Source organism: Denticeps clupeoides, chromosome 3 (assembly GCF_900700375.1).
Source record: "Denticeps clupeoides chromosome 3, fDenClu1.1, whole genome shotgun sequence".
Classification (NCBI taxonomy): Eukaryota; Metazoa; Chordata; class Actinopteri; order Clupeiformes; family Denticipitidae; genus Denticeps; species Denticeps clupeoides.
In genome coordinates, this window is record NC_041709.1 from 33,576,605 (window position 1) to 33,597,371 (window position 20,767).

The following is a 20,767-nucleotide window of genomic DNA, read 5'->3' on the forward strand; positions in this document are numbered from 1 at the left end:
GAATCATTTATAAAGGTGACTGTGTCTGTATGAAATATCTGAAATCTGCTTTGTCTATTTATGTTCGTTTTATAGGAATACTGTTAGGAATAGTATGAATGTTGTGTGTCCTACAGAAAATAATTCTAGAATGATTATTGGTGATAAGATAATTGTTGAAAGAACCTTCTGCTTCATTCCAAGGTCTCAAGATGGATCCCAGTCTGTCTCTGTTACCTGCTGATCTGAGGAGTGTAGACCAGAGCAGCACACATATTAAACCAGAAATATCACCAGATACCATCACATCTCTGAACTGCGGTAAAATACTGGAACCAACAGGAATTGTTCTGAAGAAAGAGTCAGAAGAATATTCAGGTGAGTGGAGTCAAAAAGATTGGAGGGGCTTTTAGTCATCTCGATATCAGTAGGAATTTTAGAAGTGACCATATTCACTTCTTTTCACTTTTCTGTCTGAGACGTGTAGTGGGCTGCAGCGGCCAGAAATGTGAATGATATGCAATTTCGCATTTTACAACGGATTTTTCATGGCTGCTCACTGCTCACATTTTGTTGTCACCTTGTGCTGTTCTTGCTGTGTACCACAATGACAAAAACAGTTTCACTTTCAATACCCACTTTTTTTCCTCGCTAATTGTGACCAAAACACCTGTTTAAATATCATGTCATTTTATTAATCAGGTTTAAACATGGAGGCTTATGTTTTTTTGTTTTCACAGATCAGGAAATGAAATTTGCTGATCAGAGGTGTAAAGAGGAAACTGAAGAAAAGTTACACCAGTTCAACAAGTATGACGACAGTTTAAGACGAGCGAAAATCCTTGAAACAGGACAGAAGAGTTTCTCGAAAGAGAAGCCCTACCAGTGTGAAGAGTGTGGGAAGAGCTTTCCATATGCATCAAACTTTAAATCGCACAAGAGGACACATACTGGAGAAAAGCCCTACCAGTGTGTACAATGTGGGAAGAGTTTTACACAAACATCACACCTTATAATACACAAGAGGACACATACTGGAGAGAAGCCCTACCAGTGTGCACAATGTGGGAAGAGTTTTACAGAAGCAGGAACCCTTAAAAAACACAAGAGGACACATACTGCAGAAAAGCCCTACCAGTGTGTACAATGTGGGAAGAGTTTTACACAAGAATCATACCTTAAAAAACACAAGAGGACACATACTGCAAATATGTACCAGTGCACTCTTTGCTCTAAATGCTTTATAACATTAGATCAACTCAAAAATCATCAACATTTACATAGTGAACAAAAGGCCGACAAGCGTACAGAGAAGAAATTGAAGAAATCCGATATCATCGCACCTGTGAATTTGGTTGAAACAGTGGAAGTAACAGTGAATGAAGAGAATCCGGACTTGGATGATGTGATTCATTCAGGTGAGTTAAATAAAATTTAGCATTTCAGATAGCGGGTGAATTTTTAAAAATATGTATTTCATACACACATACATATTTTCCCAGACAGTAATAGTGTGATGGAGCTTTTTATACATTTAGAAATATTATTCAGGAAAGGCCCAGTATATGCAGCCCTCGTGTTCCCCAGTGTAGGTTTTGTTTTTTATTAAGGCCTTTTCACATGAATGTCTGAACCAGGTATTTTTCTGATGCTTGTGGGATTAGGTGAATGTCATCTGACCGTTTCTCTGCTCATTGAAATAAATCAGTGCGTGCGTTCAGCACCAGCGTTCAGTTAGCTGTGTTCAGAGGGCATTCATTTTGAACATCCACGTGGATGAGGCCTTATAAGCCAAAGCGATTGTCATTGTGATACACAGCACACATTGACACAGTGACATGTGTCTTCCGCTCTAGCCATCACCCTTGGTGAGCAGTGGGCAGCCATGACAGGTGCCTGGGGAGCAGTGTGTGGGGACGGTGTTTTGCTCAGAGGCACCCTGGCGGATCGGGATTTGAACCGTCAACCTTCTGATTATGGGGCCGCTTCCTTAACTGCTAGGCCACCACTGCCCCATTTTGTAGACACATTTTAAATACATTTTGCAAATTGTATAGAATCAGATTTGTGCCAAATATTTTAAACAAAACTAATCCTGATATCAAACAAAAATAAGACGTAATATTTTGAGAAGCAGAGACTGTGCTGCCCAGCTGCCAGGGTAGTGTCACTAAACCCCCGTCCAAACTGTTTTCTCTTAAAAGGGTCAGTTCGGATAGAAATTTTACGGTTTTGGAGAAAAATGTTTACATGTGGAAAGGAGTAGGACCAGAGAATTCCTATTTTGCACACCTACCCTAAGGTAATTTTTAAAAAGGTAAAGGTAATTTAAAGGTAATTAAAAAAAAACTCCAAGGATGGATTGCAGAGAAATCCACAGAATTAATCAACACTTAAAAAAAAAAAAACAGCAATTCTGATCGGAGAACAAATTAATCTGGTATTAGCAAGTACTTTACTTTACTTTACTTTACTTTATTTGGCAGTAGGCAGTAGACCCAAAATGGTGTAAATTATATAGATCGTCCAGAATATCCCCCCCATATGGTTTCAGTCAAAGAATGATTAATTTACTGAAAATAATAAAATAATTTAGCACACCTGTGGTCAAAGTATTACCAATTATTTGATACCCTGAGCAATTGTGGTAATATTTAATTTCACTAATGCACCGTGTGATATGCTTCCAGATGTGTCTTCCGCTCTAGCCATCACCCTTGGTGAGCAGTGGGCAGCCATGACAGGCGCCCGGGGAGCAGTGTGTAGGGACGGTGCTTTGCTGAGTGGCACCTCAGTGGCACCTTGGCAGATCGGGATTCGAACCGGCAACCTTCTGATTACAGGGCCGCTTCCTTAACCGCTAGGCCACCACTGCCCCATTAAATGAACCACACAGTCTGTTAGATGTGTTCAATAGACAGACGATGACTATGGGAGTCATGGCTGCCCTCTGCTTACTAAGGGCAGAGGACACACTTTTTTGTCATTGTGATTCCTCACTAAATTTGTCTGAAACCCCTGCTTAAAGATGTATGTCATTTGATTAATCAGGCTCAAACATATCTTTGGTGGCTTACACTTGTTTGTTTTTACAGATCAGGAAATGAAATTCACTGTTCAAAAATGTAAAGAGGATACTGAAGATGTTTTGCACCAGTTCAACAAGTATGATGACAGTTTAAGAGAAGTAAAGATATTTGAAACAGGACAGAGAAACTTTTCAAAAGAGAAGCCTTATCAATGTGAAGAGTGTGGGAAAAGTTTTACACAAGCATTCAGTCTAAAAACACACCAGAGGATACATACTGGAGAGAAGCCCTACCTGTGTGTACAATGTGGGAAGAGATTTGCACAAGCGTCACAGCTTATAACACACAAGAGGACGCATACTGGAGAAAAACCCTACCAGTGTGTACAATGTGGGAGGAGTTTTACACAAGCATCACACCTTATTACACACAAGACGACACATACTGGAGAGAAGCCCTACCAGTGTGTACAATGTAGGAAGTGTTTTTCAGATGCATCACAGCTCAAAATACACACGAGGACGCATACTGGAGAGAAGCCCTACCAGTGCGTACAATGTGGGAAGAGATTTGCAAAAGCAGCAAACCTTAAAGTTCACAGGAGGACACATACTGGAGAGAAGCCCTACCAGTGTGTACAATGTGGGAAGAGATTTGCACAAGCATCAAACCTTATTAAACACAAGAGGACACATACTGGAGAAAAACCTTACCAGTGTGTACAATGTAGGAAGTATTTTTCAGATGCATCACAGCTCAAAATACACACGAGGACACATACTGGAGAGAAGCCCCACCAGTGCGTTCAATGTGGGAAGAGATTTGCAAGAGCAGCAAGCCTTAAAATTCACACGAGGACGCATACTGGAGAGAAGCCCTACCAGTGCGCACAATGTGGGAAGAGATTTGCACGAGCATCAAACCTTATTACACACAAGAAGATACATCTTGCAAATATGTACCAGTGCATTCTTTGCTCTAAATGCTTTATAACATTAGATCAACTGAAACATCATCAACATTTACATACTGAAGAAAAGGCCAACAAGCGTACAGAGAAGAAATTGAAGAAATCAGATATCATCACACCTGTGAATTTGGTTGAAACAGTGGAAGTAACAGTGAAGGATGAGAAGCTGGTCTTGGATGATGTGATTCATTCAGGTAAGTAGGATAAAATTTAAGCACTTCACATAGTGGCAGAATTTTTGTAAATATCTATTTCATACACACATACATATTTTCCCAGACAGTAATAGTGTGATGGAGCTTTTTATGCATTTAGAAATATTATTCAGGAAAGGCCCAGTATATGCAGCCCTCGTGTTCCCCAGTGTAGGTTTTGTTTTTTATTAAGGCCTTTTCACATGAATGTCTGAACCAGGTATTTTTCTGATGCTTGTGGGAGGATTAGGTGAATGTCATCTGACCGTTTCTCTGCTCATTGAAATAAATCAGTGCGTGCGTTCAGCACCAGCGTTCAGTTAGCTGTGTTCAGAGGGCATTCATTTTGAACATCCACATGGATGAGGCCTCATAAGCGAAATTGATGTGATTGTCATTGTGATACACAGCACACATTGACACAGTGAAATGTGTTCTCTGCTTTTAATCATCACCCTTGGTGAGCAGTGGGCAGCAATGACAGGGGCCTGGGGAGCAGTGTGTTGGGACGGTGTTTTGCTCAGAGGCACCTTGGCGGATTAAATATTTAATTTCACTAATGCACCGTGTGATATGCTTCCAGATGTGGTGGCATAGCAGGTAAGGAAGTGGACTCTGAAGGGTAACTGAAGGATTGCGGTTAAGCCTTCGTGGCATAAATGGTATAAAAAGTATGCAATATAAATTTGGCCAACGGGAGAGATTATGATTATACAGTCCTACCGCAGAAATATCTGCTTCTCATGAAAACGAGTCAGGGCTGCCCTAAGGGCAGAGGACACAATTTGTTGTGAGACTGTTTTTGTCATTGTGATTCCTCACTAAATTTGTCTGAAACCCCTGCTTAAAGATGTATGTCATTTGATTAATCAGGCTCGAACTTATCTTTGGTGGCTTACAGTTGTTTGTTTTTACAGATCAGGAAATGAAATTCGCTGTTCAAAGATGTAAAGAGGATACTGAGGATATTTTGCACCAGTTCAACAAGTATGACGACAGTTTAAGAGAAGTAAAGATCCTTGAAACAGGACAGAGAAACTCTTCTAAAGAGAAACCTTACCAATGTGAAGAGTGTGGGAAAAGTTTTACACAAGCATCCAGTCTAAAAACACACCAGAGGATACATACTGGAGAGAAGCCATACCTGTGTGTACAATGTGGGAAGAGTTTTACACAAGCGTCACAGCTTATAGCACACAAGAGGACGCATACTGGAGAAAAACCCTACCAGTGTGTACAATGTGGGAGGAGTTTTACACAAGCATCACACCTTATTACACACAAGATGACACACACTGGAGAAAAACCCTACCAGTGTGTACATTGTAGGAAGTGTTTTTCAGATGCATCACAGCTCAAAATACACATGAGGACGCATACTGGAGAGAAGCCCCACCAGTGCGTACAATGTGGGAAGAGATTTTCAAAAGCAGCAAACCTTAAAGTTCACAGGAGGACACATACTGAAGAGAAGCCCTACCAGTGTGTACAATGTAGGAAGGGTTTTTCAGATGCATCACGTCTCAAAATACACACAAGGACGCATACTGGAGAGAAGCCCTACCAGTGCGTACAATGTGGGAAGAGATTTGCAAAAGTATCATACCTTAAAATTCACAGGAGGACACATACTGGAGAGAAGCCCTACCAGTGTGTACAATGTGGGAAGAGATTTGTACAAGCATCACACCTTGTTAAACACAAGAAGATACATCTTGCAAATATGTACCAGTGCACTCTTTGCTCTAAATGCTTTACAACATTAGATCAACTCAAACATCACCAACATTTACATACTGAACAAAAGGCTGACAAGCGTACAGAGAAGAAATTGAAGAAATCAGATATCATCACACCTATGAATTTGGTTGAAACAGTGGAAGTAACAGTAAAGGATGAGAAGCAGGACTTGGATGATGGGATTCATTCAGGTGAGTAGGATAAAATTTAAGCATTTCAGATAGTGGCTGAATTTTTGTAAATATCTATTTCATACACACATATATATTTTAACAGACTAATATACATTTAGAAATATTATTTAGGAAAGGTCCAGTGAAAAACTTTCCTACATTATCATCCCTACAGTGATCCCTAAATATGTCCAAGACTTAAAATGTCATGTAATTTGATTAATCAAACGTGTCTTTGGTGGCTTATGGTGGTTGTTCATTTTCCACAGATCAGGAAATGAAATTCGCTGATCAAATGTGTAAAGAGGAAACTGAAGAAAATTTGCACCAGTTCAACAAGTATAACAACAGTTTAAGACAAGTGAAGAACCTTGAAACGCGACAGAGAAACTATTCGAAAGAGAAGCCTTACCAGTGTGAAGAGTGTGGGAAGAGCTTTACACGAGCACCAGACCTTACAAGACACCAGAGGACACATACTGGAGAGAAGCCCTACCAGGTTGTACAATGTGGGAAGAGTTTTACACCAGCATCACTCAAATGTAATGAACATTTACATACTGATGATAAGCTCTATAAGTGTTTCGCAGTCGTTAAACTGAAGAAATTAGATATAACCACACCTATACATTGTGGTAACATACTGGAGCCAACAAGAATTGTTGTGAAGAAAGAGTTGGATATATTCTGTAGGAGATAAATATGTTATTAGAATGGCACACATTCTGCTCACATTCTACTATAGGTTCTCAGTAGGGCTGCAACTAACGATTATTTTAATAATTGATTAATCTGTTGATTTTTTTTTTTTTTATTAATCGTAGAATAAAAAAAAAACAAGAAAAGCATTCATTTCCAACCCTTAATTCAAAAACAGAACCAAAATCTTTAGAAAGTGCACAAACATGTTGCTCCTTGAGCTGTTATAATAATAATAAAAGAAAAATGGACTAACACAAAAAACATACACATGTATGCTTTACATCTGCCAAATATAGACTTTTTTTTTTTAAATAAAGTGCCACCTGAGCTGCCAGAACGATAAATAATTTATAAAGAAATAAAGAAAAATACAAATCAGTAAATTTAACAGGATTTGTTTGAATGTCAGAACTTGTTCTCTACACTACACTGCAGACGCACACACTCGCAGACGCACACACTCACAAACTCACACTGACACACACACACTGCAAAAAATGCTTTTGGTGTTGGTAGGTAGTAGTTTTGTCCTGATTTCAGTCCAAATCTCTAAAAAATCTTAAATCAAGATACATTTACTAGACACATGAAATAGCATAAGAAATGATGTCTTGTTTTCTGACAAAACATCTCAAAATTAAGTGATTGTTTAAAACAAGCAAAATGATCTGCCAATGGGGTAAGAAAACTAATCCTAATGAGATATAATCTCAAACAGAAGTTTTAAGCATCACTTAATTTTCCCATTTTTCTTGTCTAGTAATCTTGATTTAAGATTTTTTAGATATTTGGACTGGAAACGAGACAAAATTACTAGGTAAGAAAAGCTTTTTTTGCAGTGTAGCTATACATGACAACAGATTGAAAAATGAATGGTCCAAAAAATGCTAGTGAATAAAAACATGTATTTAGTCTTTTAATGCAAAGTAACTATAGCACCCCTGCTTTACTACTGTTATTAACGCGCTAACGCTAACTTGTCATGCCTGTCAAGCTGGATGACTGGTAAACATTTACATTTACAGCATTTATCAGACGCCCTTATCCAGAGCGACTTACAATCAGTAGTTACAGGGACAGTCCCCCTGGAGCAACTTAGGGTTAAGTGTCTTGCTCAGGGACACAATAGGCGAGTCGTCCACGCGGAGACGCAGAGAACAGTCCGAACGCTGTTTCATCCCCCCTCCACACTTGTAGGTGGTGCTGTAAGTCCCCGTCTAGTTCTCCTCCGCGGCGAGTTAAACACCAGCACCAGGGACATTACGTTCCTCACTTCAAAACAGAACAAAAGTAGGATTCTGTAGTGACTTACCCTGCTGCTGAACTCCATTCTTCCTCCTCAAACACTCCAACATGTTTGCGTTTCAGGTGCAGGATCATTGCCGTGGTGCTCCCGTGCCGTGCCATGTCGCTTTTGCATATTTTCGCACAGATTTGTCTGCCTCCGCCGTGTATCTGTCCTCTACCTCCGCTCGTTTTTTTTATTTTTGCTCTGCGCTGTCTATGAGGTGGCAAACTCTGCTAGCATCTGTGCGCGAGAGAGTGTGTTCACTCCGCTCCGCGCTCAAATAAAGTTTTTTTTTAATAATCAAACGTCTTCGTGTCGCGCGACATAACGAATCGATTAGGAAATTCGTTGCCAACTCTTTTAGCAATCGATTTTTATAGATTAAATCGATTCGTTGTTGCAGCCCTAGTTCTCAGATACTAATTTTTCCCTCCAGGAATTTGCATTGATGTGATCACAACAATTGATGCAAATTCAACCAATCAGTGTAATTCTTGCATTTTCCACTTTGGTCGAAGCACCACATCATTTTTTTTTTTTTTTTTTGAAAGTTTTGATCTATCGCAACTCATTTTTAATCACTCAAACGAAATCAGTTTTATTTCCATGTTAACGTGGTGACGTGCGACAGGAATGCTGCCCACTTAGCCATTTACTGATTAAAGTGCAAAATGAATTCCTGGAGGGACTGACATACAAACTTGCATACATATATAGTGCATCTGTGCACCTTAGGGAGAAATTAGTGTTTTTGAATATGATTTCATGTAGGCACACCTATCCTTGGCCAGTTTCCCCCATTCATCTTTGCAGTACCTCTTAAACTCCATCAGGTCGGTTGGAACGCGTTGGTGAATGATGATGCCATCACATTTTTTTTAATAAATCTGAACAAATTTCTACGATTCTGTGTTTTTCTGTCAATATGGGGTGCTGTGTGTATATTAATGAGGGAAAATTTTATTTAATGGAATTTAGCAAATGGCTGAATTATGAAAAGTTTAAGGGGGTCTGATTAATTTTTTGTTTATATACTGATATATTTTTATTTTTGAAACTCACATCCACTGTTTTTTTTTTTTTTTTTTTAGGACTATTTATCTGTATATTGAACTTCTTATATATTATACAGTCGGCATATTGTCTAAGCCTTTTTTTTTGTGTAGGGGGGGGGCTGCTCTTATACAGTCCACTTTTTGCTGTGACAATATACATTTTCTGATATCTTATTTCCATCTTATCTCTGCTCTATGTGACTCTTTGCTCAGCGTTAATTTGAGTATAAAGAAGCAGTTAATGTTCCATAATTTTAATTCATAATAATAACTCTAGCAACAATAAGCATTGTGATTATTAACACTCCTGGCGGGGTCTATAGAGGAGGCAGATGAGCACAGTATGATGCACACACAACAACAGTGGATCAAACAGGACCGGAGAACAGTTGGGTCATTTATGCAGTTCAGCTAATGGGAAAATGGGGATAAGGTGAACATAATTTAGACTAGACGAGACTCTATAATGGCAGCTCCTGGCAAAAAACAAGTTTTTATTATGGCAATTTGCGTATACTCGAGAATCAGATAAATTGCAAAGTCCCTCTTTGAAAATGAACTTAATCCCAAAAAACTCTGCCTTGTACCATCTGCCTTTAAAACAGCCAGGGTTCTTCCAATCCTAAAGAAATCCACTGCTGATCCTACAGACATAGCATCAACAACTACAGACCAGTTTCCCTCCTCTCATTTCTTTCTAAAATCCTTGAGCGCTGTGTCTACAATCAGCTATCATGTCATCTGTCACAGAACAACCTCCTGGATCCTAACCATTCTGGCTTCAGAACAGTTCATTCTACAGAGACAGCTGTTACCGAGCAGCTACATGCGGCCAGATTGGCAAAACTGTCATTGGTTCTTATTCTACTCGAATAAGAACCAATGCAGCATTTGACACCGTTAACCACAAGACTCTCTTGTCAATCCTGAAGAGGCTTGGAATTCAGGGCTCAGCATGGCAATGGTTTGCTTCCTACCTTGATGATCAATCTTACCAAGTGACTTGGAAAGGATTCACCTCTGCCTCACGTAGGCTCAGTGCTAGGTCCTCTCCTTTTCTCCCTTTACTTGGTAAGGTAATTTCCTCACATGGATAATCCTACCACTGCTATGCCGACTCATCTTCTCTTTTCCTCCCTCAGATCTACATGCTGCTTCCAAAATCTCTGCATGTCTAACCGATATCTCGTCTTGGATGGCAGCCCATCACCTCCAACTCAATCCCACCAAAACTGAACTAATATTCATTCCAGCAGATTCTTCAACACATCAGGATCTTGCTATTTACCTAGACAACTCGCAGCTCTCACCTTCTACAACAGCCTGCAACCTTGGTGTAACAATAGACAACCAACTCTCCTTCTCGACTCACATCAGCAATCTTTCCCTCTCATGTAGATGAAGAGTGTGGGAAGAGTTTTTCAAAAGCATCACACCTTAAAACACACAAGAGGACACATACTGGAGAGAAGCCCTACCAGTGTGTACAATGTGGGAAGAGTTTTGCAGAAGCAGGAACCCTTAAATCACACCAGAGGATACATACTGGAGAGAAGCCGTACCAGTGTGAACAATGTGGGAAGCGTTTTACATGTGCAAGAACCCTTAAAACACACCAGAGGATACATACTGGAGAGAAGCCATACCAGTGTGTACAGTGTGGGAGGAGTTTTACAGAGTCATCAAACTTTAAAAGACACAAGAGGACACATACCGGAGAGAAGCCCTACCAGTGTGTGCAGTGTGGGAGGAGTTTTACCCAAGCATTACACCTTCTAACCCACAAGAGGATACATACCGGAGAGAAGCCCTACCAGTGTGTACAATGTTTGAAGAGTTTTGTGCGAGTATCACACCTTAATAAACACAAGAAGACACATACTGGAGAGAAGAGCTACCAGTGCGTACAATGTGGGAGGAGTTTTACACAAGCATCAAACCTTCGAATCCACAAGAGGATACATACCGGAGAGAAGCCCTACCAGTGTGTACAATGTGGGAAATGTTTTACACAAGCATCAAACCTTCTAACCCACAAGGGTATACATACCAGAGAGAAGCCCTACCAGTGTATACAATGTGGGAAATGTTTTACACACGCATCATACCTTCTAACCCACAAGAGGACACATACTGGAGAGAAGCCATTCCAGTGTGTACAATGTGGGAAGAGTTTTACACGAGCATCAAGCCTTCTATCCCACAAGAGGATACATACTGGAGAGAAGCCCTACCAGTGTGTACAATGTGGGAAGAGTTTTACACAAGCAGGAACCCTTAAAATACACAAGAGGACACATTCTGCAAATATCCACCAGTGCACTCTTTGCTCTAAATGCTTTAGAACATTAGATCAACTCAAACATCATCAACATTTACATAGTGAAGAAAAGGCCGACAAGCGTACAGAGAAGAAATTGAAGAAATCAGATATCATCACACGGGTGAATTTGGTTGAAACAGTGGAAGAAACACTGAATGAAGAGAATCCAGACTTGGATGATGTGATTCATTCAGGTGAGTACAAGAAATTTTAAGCTTTTCAGAATGTGAATTTTTGTAAATATGTATTTCATACTGTTACATCCCTGGTCTAGGGTCAGGGACATAACAAATGGGACATAGGAGCAGAAACTCCAAAACGACGCGACAACACTTATGGCTAACCATTTATTACAAACAAGGACATTGAAACAACAAAACACACACAAAACAGGTCTGGGCAGTCTAAGTTAGTCTTGTCTTGTCTTCTGGTCACAATCCTTCACTTCACAGGACCTCCTTCTTGCTTCACACCAACACTCTCTTCGCTTCACCAACAACACCCTCTTTCCACCAACAACATTCTCCTGCTCACACCACATCCTCTCTTGTCCCAAAGAAGATGCCATTTTGAGTCCTCTTCACTATTACAGCCCACCAATCATGGCAGGAAGGGGGAGGAATCCAATCATGGGCTGATGAGGAGCCACCCTACAACATTACAGAGAGAGAGACACACACACAAACAGAACACACCCATACTCTGCCACGGGACGTCACACATACACACAAATACACATTTTCCCAGACTGTAATAGTGTGATGGAGCATTTTATACATGAAGGAATATTGTTCAGGGAAGGTCCTGTATATGCAGCCCTCATGTCCCACAGTACAGGTTTTGGTTTTTATTAAGGCCTTGTTCACATAGATGTCTGAACCAGATGTATTTTCTGGTGTTCGTGGCATTAGGTGAATGTAATCAGACCGTTCTCTACTCATTGAAACAAATCTATGCATTCAGCACCAGCATTCAGTTAGCTGCATGTTTGGATGGTATCAAATAAACACTGCATGCCATGTTTTATTGCAGTGCATTTTTTATGAAATCCCGATTGACTTTTAATAACAAGTGTTAAACAGCACCAAGCAAACACCAGTGAAACAACACTTGAGAGTGGCTACAAAACACAGCAGAAATGCAGATGGTGTTCAGAGGGCATTCGTTTTGAGCATCCATGTGGATGAAGCCATATAATCTTTTATTATTTACAGCTATTTACAAAAATAAGACTTTAAATATCATAAAAAATTACTTGTAATCCTTAAATCTAGAGATTAATGGTCTAGATTAATCTCTATAAATGAAGTAAACCAAGCCTTTAATCTGTCAGTAATCTACCGGTTGCTGCACACTTCCTTTTTTACTAAGTGCAGCAGGCATGTCAGTTTCCAATCCGGTTCACTTGCCTGATCAGTTCGGCGATGACCTGGAGCGGTTCTAGCCTGTTTGGTGCTCTTTCTGATAAAAAAAATATGATGTAAGCTCTATAGATGAATACAGAAAATACAGTTTAAGGTTATGTTATAAGTTTATTATACAGTATTTTTGCTATGGACACGTTACCCTTTCAAAAACTGATTTAAATGTACTTAAAATTATTTACTGAAGCAATTGTGGCCTAGTGGTTAAGGAAGTGGCCCCATAACAGAAAGTTGCTGGTTTAAATCCCGATCCACCAAGGAATATACACGGAAAAATTACAACAAATAATAACAAACAAAATATCAGTATCGCAAAGAGTTGCGATAAATGAAATTTATGCTGCGTCCGAATTTGCATGCTATACACTATTGTGACGAGATGCAGGAAAGGAGAAATCGGCTCAATCAGGGTTTCGGAATAACGATTTTATTGAATGGAAGCACCAACAGCCAATACCTACTCCTCCGGCTTTGACATAACAGGGAGGCGTCTCTTCTTCTCCTCCAGACCTTCACAACTACATCCCAGTGTAAAGTTTCTCCCCTTGCTACATTAAATCCCCATAACACACACATCCCGAACCCCAACAGAACACATTTACCCATAACATGGTTAACTATTTGCACTCCCCGGGCGCACCTGTCCCGTCAGCACGTATCTCAACCACAAGGCATGCTGGTTCCAACTCATGGCCGGCCTCCGCCGAAAAAACAATATGCGAGGCGAGTAGTATGACTGGAAGGTGAACGTTTGGAGCAGCAAGAACTGGACAATTACAAGCAAGGCTTTGGCATGTTCAAATGCCTTCTGGCAGTCTGCAGACCAAACAAAGGCAGAGTTTTTACAGAGTAGATTAGTCAGTGGCAACATCAGAGAAGATTTTACAGAAACTATAGTGATACCAAATCATTCCAAGGAACCTACACAGCTCTCACTGAGTGGTTGATACGGGAAAGTCAGAGATGGCTACTACTTTAGCTGCAAGGAGGCGAACTTGTCCCTGACCAACTTGTTTACCTTAGTAACTCACAGTTGCTTTAGCAAACTCACACTTCGCCAAGTTTAGGGTGAGCGAAGCCTTACACAACCAGTCAAACACAGTGTGGAGTGACTGCACATGTTCAGACCAGGTAGACGAATTAATGACTACATCATCGAGGTACGCCTCACAATTTGGCACTCCTGCCAACACCGTAGTCATAAGACGCTAAAAGGTTGCTGGTGAATTCTGCATCCTGAATGCATTACGGAATGCCTCAGAAAACCATTCTGCAACTGTAGCTGTTAGTGCCACCTGCCAGTAGCCTTTCAATAAATCCAGCTTACTGACAAAGCTAGCTGAGCCCACACGGTCGACTCAATCCTCTATACAAGGCAGTGGAAACAACTCACGTCATGTGAGTGCATTCACTTTACGATAGTCAGCGCAGAACTGATGAGTGCCGTACGGAACATGGTCTTCAGCGTCTGATGAAATCTTTCCAATCTTTCTGGAGACTCGGGATGATAAGCACTAGACAAAACATGCTTAATGGACAACTGACTAACACTTCCTTAATTAGGCCTGATAGAAAATTAGAGCCCTAATCTGTCTATACTACCTTTGGCAGTCCATATTTTGAAAAGAAACCGATCAGTGCACGTAACACAGCTTTAGCCTTGAGTGAACATAGTGGGACTGCTTCAGGATAGCGTGTTGCAGCACACAGAACGGAGGGACAAGACTAATATTACGGGACACATCAAACCCATTATCTCCTGGATCAGAAGATGTCTGGTCAACAGGAGGGATGTGAGGAGGAGACACAAAGCCAGGCGGTAACAGGTGGAATAGAGACGGGGGAAACACCTACAACCGCTGGAACCACGGTGTCTTTTTTAGCTGCCAATTCTAATTCTAACTTCTTTAAAACAAAGTCCCACTCTTCCCTTTCGCGATGACTTTCATATTCCTGGTTCCGCTCCCTTTCGCGTTCCTCACACTCAAGCCGTTTTACCTTTTATCCAATCTCCAACTTACGATTTTGCAACGCCTTCTCGATTTCATCCTCCTGCACTGCACGGCGGTCACGTTCAGATCTCCACTTGGTGTTTGATGTTCCAGAAAAGAGTACTCGGTCATCTCTAATTCAATTTCACGCTACCGGCTGCATACTCCAGAGACACCTCAGTCCGTGCCACAATGACATTAATGCCCAATAAACCCTGTTCTACTACTTTAAACAAAATCCTCTCTCATTAACTCAATCGCATAATTATCTGCAATTTGCAACAAGTTCTCTTTGGTGCAATGTGACAACTTCATTCGATGGGCTCTGAATGAACTTGTCTGCCAACGACATGTTACTAACCATGCATTAGTAACGCACAGTTAGACATGGGCTAAACGATATGCAGCACCAAAAAAGATAAGGCTGCGAACGGAGTGAAAGGTGCACTTCTCCCACCGCCTGTCGCCGCAACAACATATGGGAACTCTGATCCCTAAATCTGCCTATCACAATAGCCCTAAATAAACCTTTTTCAAAGAGGGTTATCAATTGAAGATTTGTGGTCAGTCAGAAGACAAACCGCAAAGCTCCCCCTGGGTTTTCTCTTCAAAACACCACCCAAATAAGGGATTACGAAACTCTGGCTGGAGACACATAATTTACCAGTGTTCCCGGAGAGAAGCAAAATGTCCCTGAGGGAAAACAGAGAACAAATCCCGGACGAGCCCCCAAATTTGTTGCAATCCAGTCCAGGGGTACGGAAGAAAAGACAAAAACCTACTAAGATGAAATTAAGAAATTTAACAAGTATTTTATTACCAAAAAAAACCCCCAAATAAATAAAGAAGAATACATACATAATGAATTACAACGAATAACGAGAAACAAAATGGGAGAAATAGAGAAACACACCACAAAACCAGGACGTAACACTGCTCACCAAGGGTTTTGTTGTGACGCAGTGTGCTGAGCTGCAGTGTTTCACAATGACAATCACTTCACTTTCATATACCGCAAAATATATACAGTCTATGGTTACATTCGCTATACAAATTTTATGCCTTATCGCATAGTCCTATTTTCGGTTTCAAATACAAGGGACTGTCCCCACATTCTGCTCCACTGGTGCTTTCATTGCTGCCAAATGCTTACTAAACACATTTTGTCGTGAGACTGATTTTGTCATTGTGATAGACAGCAAACACAGCACATTCACCGTGAATAAATGATTCACTTTAAGTATCCCCTTTATTCCTCACTAAATGTGTCCAAGACCTCTGCTAAAAATGTCATGTCATTTGATTAATCAGTCTCGAACATGTCTATGGTGGCTTATGGTTGTTTGTTTTTACAGATCAGGAAATGGAATTCACTGATCAGAGGTGTAAAGAGGAAACTGAAGAAAAGCTAAAACAGTATGACAAAAGTTTAATACAAGTGAAGGTCCTTGAAACACGACAGAGAAACTATTCGAAAGAGAAGTCTTACCAGTGTGAAGAATGTGGGAATAGTTTTTCATATATATCACATCTTAAAACGCACAAAAGGACACATACTGGAGAAAAGCCCTACCAGTGTGTACAATGTGGGAAGAGTTTTGCAGAAGCAGGAACCCTTAAAAGACATGAAAAGACACATACTGGAGAGAAACCCTACCAGTGTGTACAATGTGGGAAGAGTTTTGCAGAAGCAGGAACCCTTAAATCACACCAGAGGATACATACTGGAGAGAAGCCGTACCAGTGTGTACAATGTGGGAAGAGCTTTGTACAAGCATCACACCTTAAAATACACAAAAGGACACATACTGGAGAGAAGCCTTACCAGTGTGTACAATGTGGGAAGAGTTTTACACAAACATCACAGCTTATAACCCACAAGAGGACACATACTGGAGAGAAGCCCTACCAGTGCTTACAATGTGGGAAGAGATATCCATGTGCCTCAAACCTTAACAGACACAAGAGGACACATACTAGAGTGAATCCCTACCAGTGTGTACAATGTGGGGAGAGTTTTACACGAGCACCAGACCTTAAAAGACATGAGAAGATACATACTGGAGACAAGCCTTACCAGTGTGTACAATGTGGGAAGAGATATTCATGTGCATCAAACCTTAACAGACACAAGAGGACACATACTGTAGAAAAGCCCCATCAGGTTGTACAATGTGGGAAGAGTTTTACACAAGCATCACTCAAATGTAATAAACATTTACATACCGATGATAAGCTCTATACGTGTATAGCAGTCATTAAACTGAAGAAATTAGATATAACCACACCTTTACATTGTGGTCGCATACTGGAACCAACAGGAATTGCTGTGAAGAAACAGTTGGAAGATTAAGACCATTTAGGTAAGTTGAGTACAAACGATTGTAGGGGCCTGTGATATAGAAATCAGTCAAAATTTTAGAAGGCACACATTCTGCACACGTTCTACTATAGATTCTCAGATACTAATTAGTCCCTTCAGGAATTTGCAATGACGTGAGCAGTTGATGTAAATTCAACCAATCAGTGCAAATTATTTGCTATTTGGACTTTTGTTGAAGCACAACAACTTTTTTTTTTTTTGCAAGTTTTGACCTATCACAGCTCCTACATTTTTAGTCAGTCAAACTAAACAAGTTTTATTTCCATGTTAACAAACATGCAGACAGGTGCAACAGGAATGCTGCTCATTTTGCCTCAATTTTCTGCTTTGATTAAAGTGCAAAATGGCAATATTGTCCGCTGATTGGCTATATTTTCAACTGAGTTCCGTGAGGGACTGACATAAAAACTTACATACAAACATAGTGGATCACTTTTTTTCACATTTTGATATGTTACAGCCTTAAATTCATTTTTTCCTCAGAATTCTACACCAAACACCTCAATAACAACGTGAAATACTTTGGCAATACTTCATTTTTGGCAAATTTATTTAAAAGAAAACATATATCAAATATTCATAAGTATTCACAGCGTTTGCTCAACACTTTGTCAATGCACCTTAGGCAGCGATTACAGTCTTTTTGAATATGATTCCAACAAGTTTCCTCTTTGCAGCACCGCTCAAGCTGCATCAGGTTGAATGGGAAGCATCAGTGCACAGCCATTTTCAGATCTCTCCAGAGTTCAATCAGATTCAAGTCTCGATACTGGCTGGGCCACTCAAGGACATTCACAGGGCTCTGGCAGATGTTCATCCAGGATGTTTCTGTACATTGCTGTTCCTGCATGGTGTGTGACTTTCCAAATCATGTTCTTTCACAAGTGGACTCCAATTAAGTTGCAGAAACACCTCAAGGATGATAAGGGGAAACAGGATGCACCTGATCTCAGTTTTGTGCTTCATGGCAAAGGCTGTGAATTATTTATGTACATGTACTTTCTCATACTTTCTCCGTTTTGTTTTTTTTTTTTTAAATCCAAGGCTATAACATAAAAAATTTGCAAAAAGTAATATACTGTAAATACTTTGTGGATGCACTGTACCTGTTTTTGGAAAAGATAGTTTGCTGAATTCTTAAAACTGAATCTGAATGTATTGATTTGAATGAAAGTTTTCAGGAGGGCGAACAGGAGAGGACCGTGTCTACACCTACAGCCAGCAAAGAATTTGTACCTTCCAAACCACTGTGTTTTTTTAATGTATAGGTTATGTTTAATGTATAATAAAATCTTTAAAACGCTGTTTGTCTTTGGCATGGCTCCTCTGCATTTTGTTGTGTCTCTGTCTCTAGACCATGGGACAAACAATTATCCAAACCCAGAGCAAAATACAGTACAGGCCAACCCTAACCCTAACCTTCTCATTCAATGTATTTTCTTTATTTTCATGACCATTTACATTGGTAGATTCTCACTGAATGTTTTATATTCTAGTTTCTTCAAAATAGCCCCCTTTGCTCCGATTACTGCTTTGCACACTCTTGGCATTCTATCGATGAGCCTCAAGAGGTCATCACCTGAAATGCTTTTCCAACAGTCTTGAAGGAGTTTGGTCCCTTTGCCTTCACTCTGTGGTCCAGCTCACCCCAAACCATCTCAGGTCTGATGACTGTGGAGGCCAGGTTGGTACTGTCACGTTCCTATTCCTAAGGGGTCTCAGAAACGCAACAAGGGTGTGGAGAGGAGGAGGTCCACTGTTACACATGCAACCAAACAAACGATACAAACAGTGCTTTTATTTACAGTGTGCTAACAGGTTCAATAAGACAGAGGACTCAGGACAGCTAACTAACATCAAAACAGCTTAATGGAAGGGATGGGATAACAGCAGGGATAACTAAAACACGTACAAGTTACCAAAAACGGCACATGACAGGCTAACAGCAAACAGGCTAACAACAAAGTGACTATCACACAAAGCAACAAGAAACACGAATGAGATCCCCAACGGAGCTCTATGCAGATCTCCGTGGACCCTGGGGACCTCCCAAAAGCATAAGGGCCTAGCAGACCCTGGGGACTTCCCGAACACAATCCAAAGTCTCTTTAAATAGGTGGAGGTGACCAATGGCAGATGGAGCTGGTAGGCCTCAACTCCTCCCACGAAGTCAACCTAAAAGGGACAGGACGCAAAAACACAGCCAAACACACAGAACACGTGGGAGCATACGTCCAGGGACGTAACAGGTACGTAACTCCACATGTGTTCATTCATAGTTTTGATGCCTTCAGTGAGAATCTACCAACGTAAATGGTCATGAAAATAAAGGAAACACATTAAATGAGAAAGTGTGTCCAAACTTTTGGCCTGTACTGTATATAAAACTTAAATACCTAAACAGACAAAAAAAATACTGTAAAACATTCTTTTCAGTGAACAAAGACAAACAGGATATTATGCAAGGATATCATGCTTATAAGTGGCTGTGCATTTTGTACAGTGGACTGGTTCAAGTATATGTGGGATATTTTGAACAAGACACACGAGACAAGTAGCAGAAGTGTGCAAACTGTGCAAATGAGCAGAATGTAAGAAGGTTCATAGGATGGACGTGTCTTATTTTTGAGTTTAACACACTTTGGTTATGGCATTGAATTGAAAGCTCTGACTTCTCTTGCAGTGTCTGGCGGTTACATGCTGTGAAACCATCTGTCAGATGGCAGGAGGGAGAACAGGGCATGTGAGGGGTGGTCAGAGTCCTTCACAATGTTGCTCGACAGATAAGATGTTTCTCTAGAGCTGGGACATGAGTAGAAGTGGAACCCCAGTAATGCACTCTGCTGTCTTCACTATCCGCTACAGGGTCTTCTGCTTAGCAACATTGCAGTTTCCATTTAGGGCATTTATCAGTATTGAATGCCGAGCTGAAGTCAATAAACAGCATTTTGGCCTAAGTGTCTTTTTTTTTCGTCTAGGTGGGAGAGGGTTGCATGTAGTGTGGACAGATTGCATAGTCTGCATAGTCTTGAAGCTAAACAAAGCCAAGTGCCATTTCCGCCTCAATACTTAGGTCGCATAATTAGCTCATGAGGTCTGAATCCTGACTCAAACAAAGTGAAGGTTCTCACTTAGATGCAAAGTCCATCTAAAGTTGAGGAGCTATGTCAAGCCCTGGGTTTTGTCAACTATCTGGGCAGGTTCTTGCTTGATCTTTCCACATGTTACACCCACTCACTGAGCCACTTAAGAGAGAGAGAGCACTTGGATCTGGAGCGAGGAACAAGAAAATGCTTTTGCAAAGCTTCTCTTGTGTATGCACCAGCACTGACATACTATGAGGCCAGCAGCTACAGCATAGGTGAGCTCAAGCCCACTGAGTGAATCTGAAAAAATCAACTCACAGATAGAGAAAGAGTGCTTAGCGTGTGTGAGTGTGGGCCTGTGAAAGATTTGCACGGTATGTACAAGGTTTAGACTGTGCTCGAGTGCAGACAGACCACAAACCTTAAGTAA

At 40.6% G+C, this 20,767-nt stretch overlaps 1 protein-coding gene across 1 annotated transcript; it reads left to right on the forward strand.

The window, feature by feature from the left end:
* The first annotated feature begins 1,135 nt into the window (after positions 1-1,135).
* Positions 1,136-18,261, forward strand: LOC114785900 (zinc finger protein 91-like). Its single transcript, XM_028972559.1, has 6 exons — positions 1,136-1,397; positions 3,075-4,172; positions 5,090-5,979; positions 6,492-6,674; positions 10,537-11,647; positions 16,224-18,261. Exons 1-6 carry the CDS (start codon positions 1,190-1,192, stop codon positions 17,219-17,221), a joined length of 4,488 nt encoding a protein of 1,495 aa, XP_028828392.1. The 5' UTR covers positions 1,136-1,189; the 3' UTR covers positions 17,222-18,261.
* Positions 18,262-20,767: the final 2,506 nt, after the last annotated feature.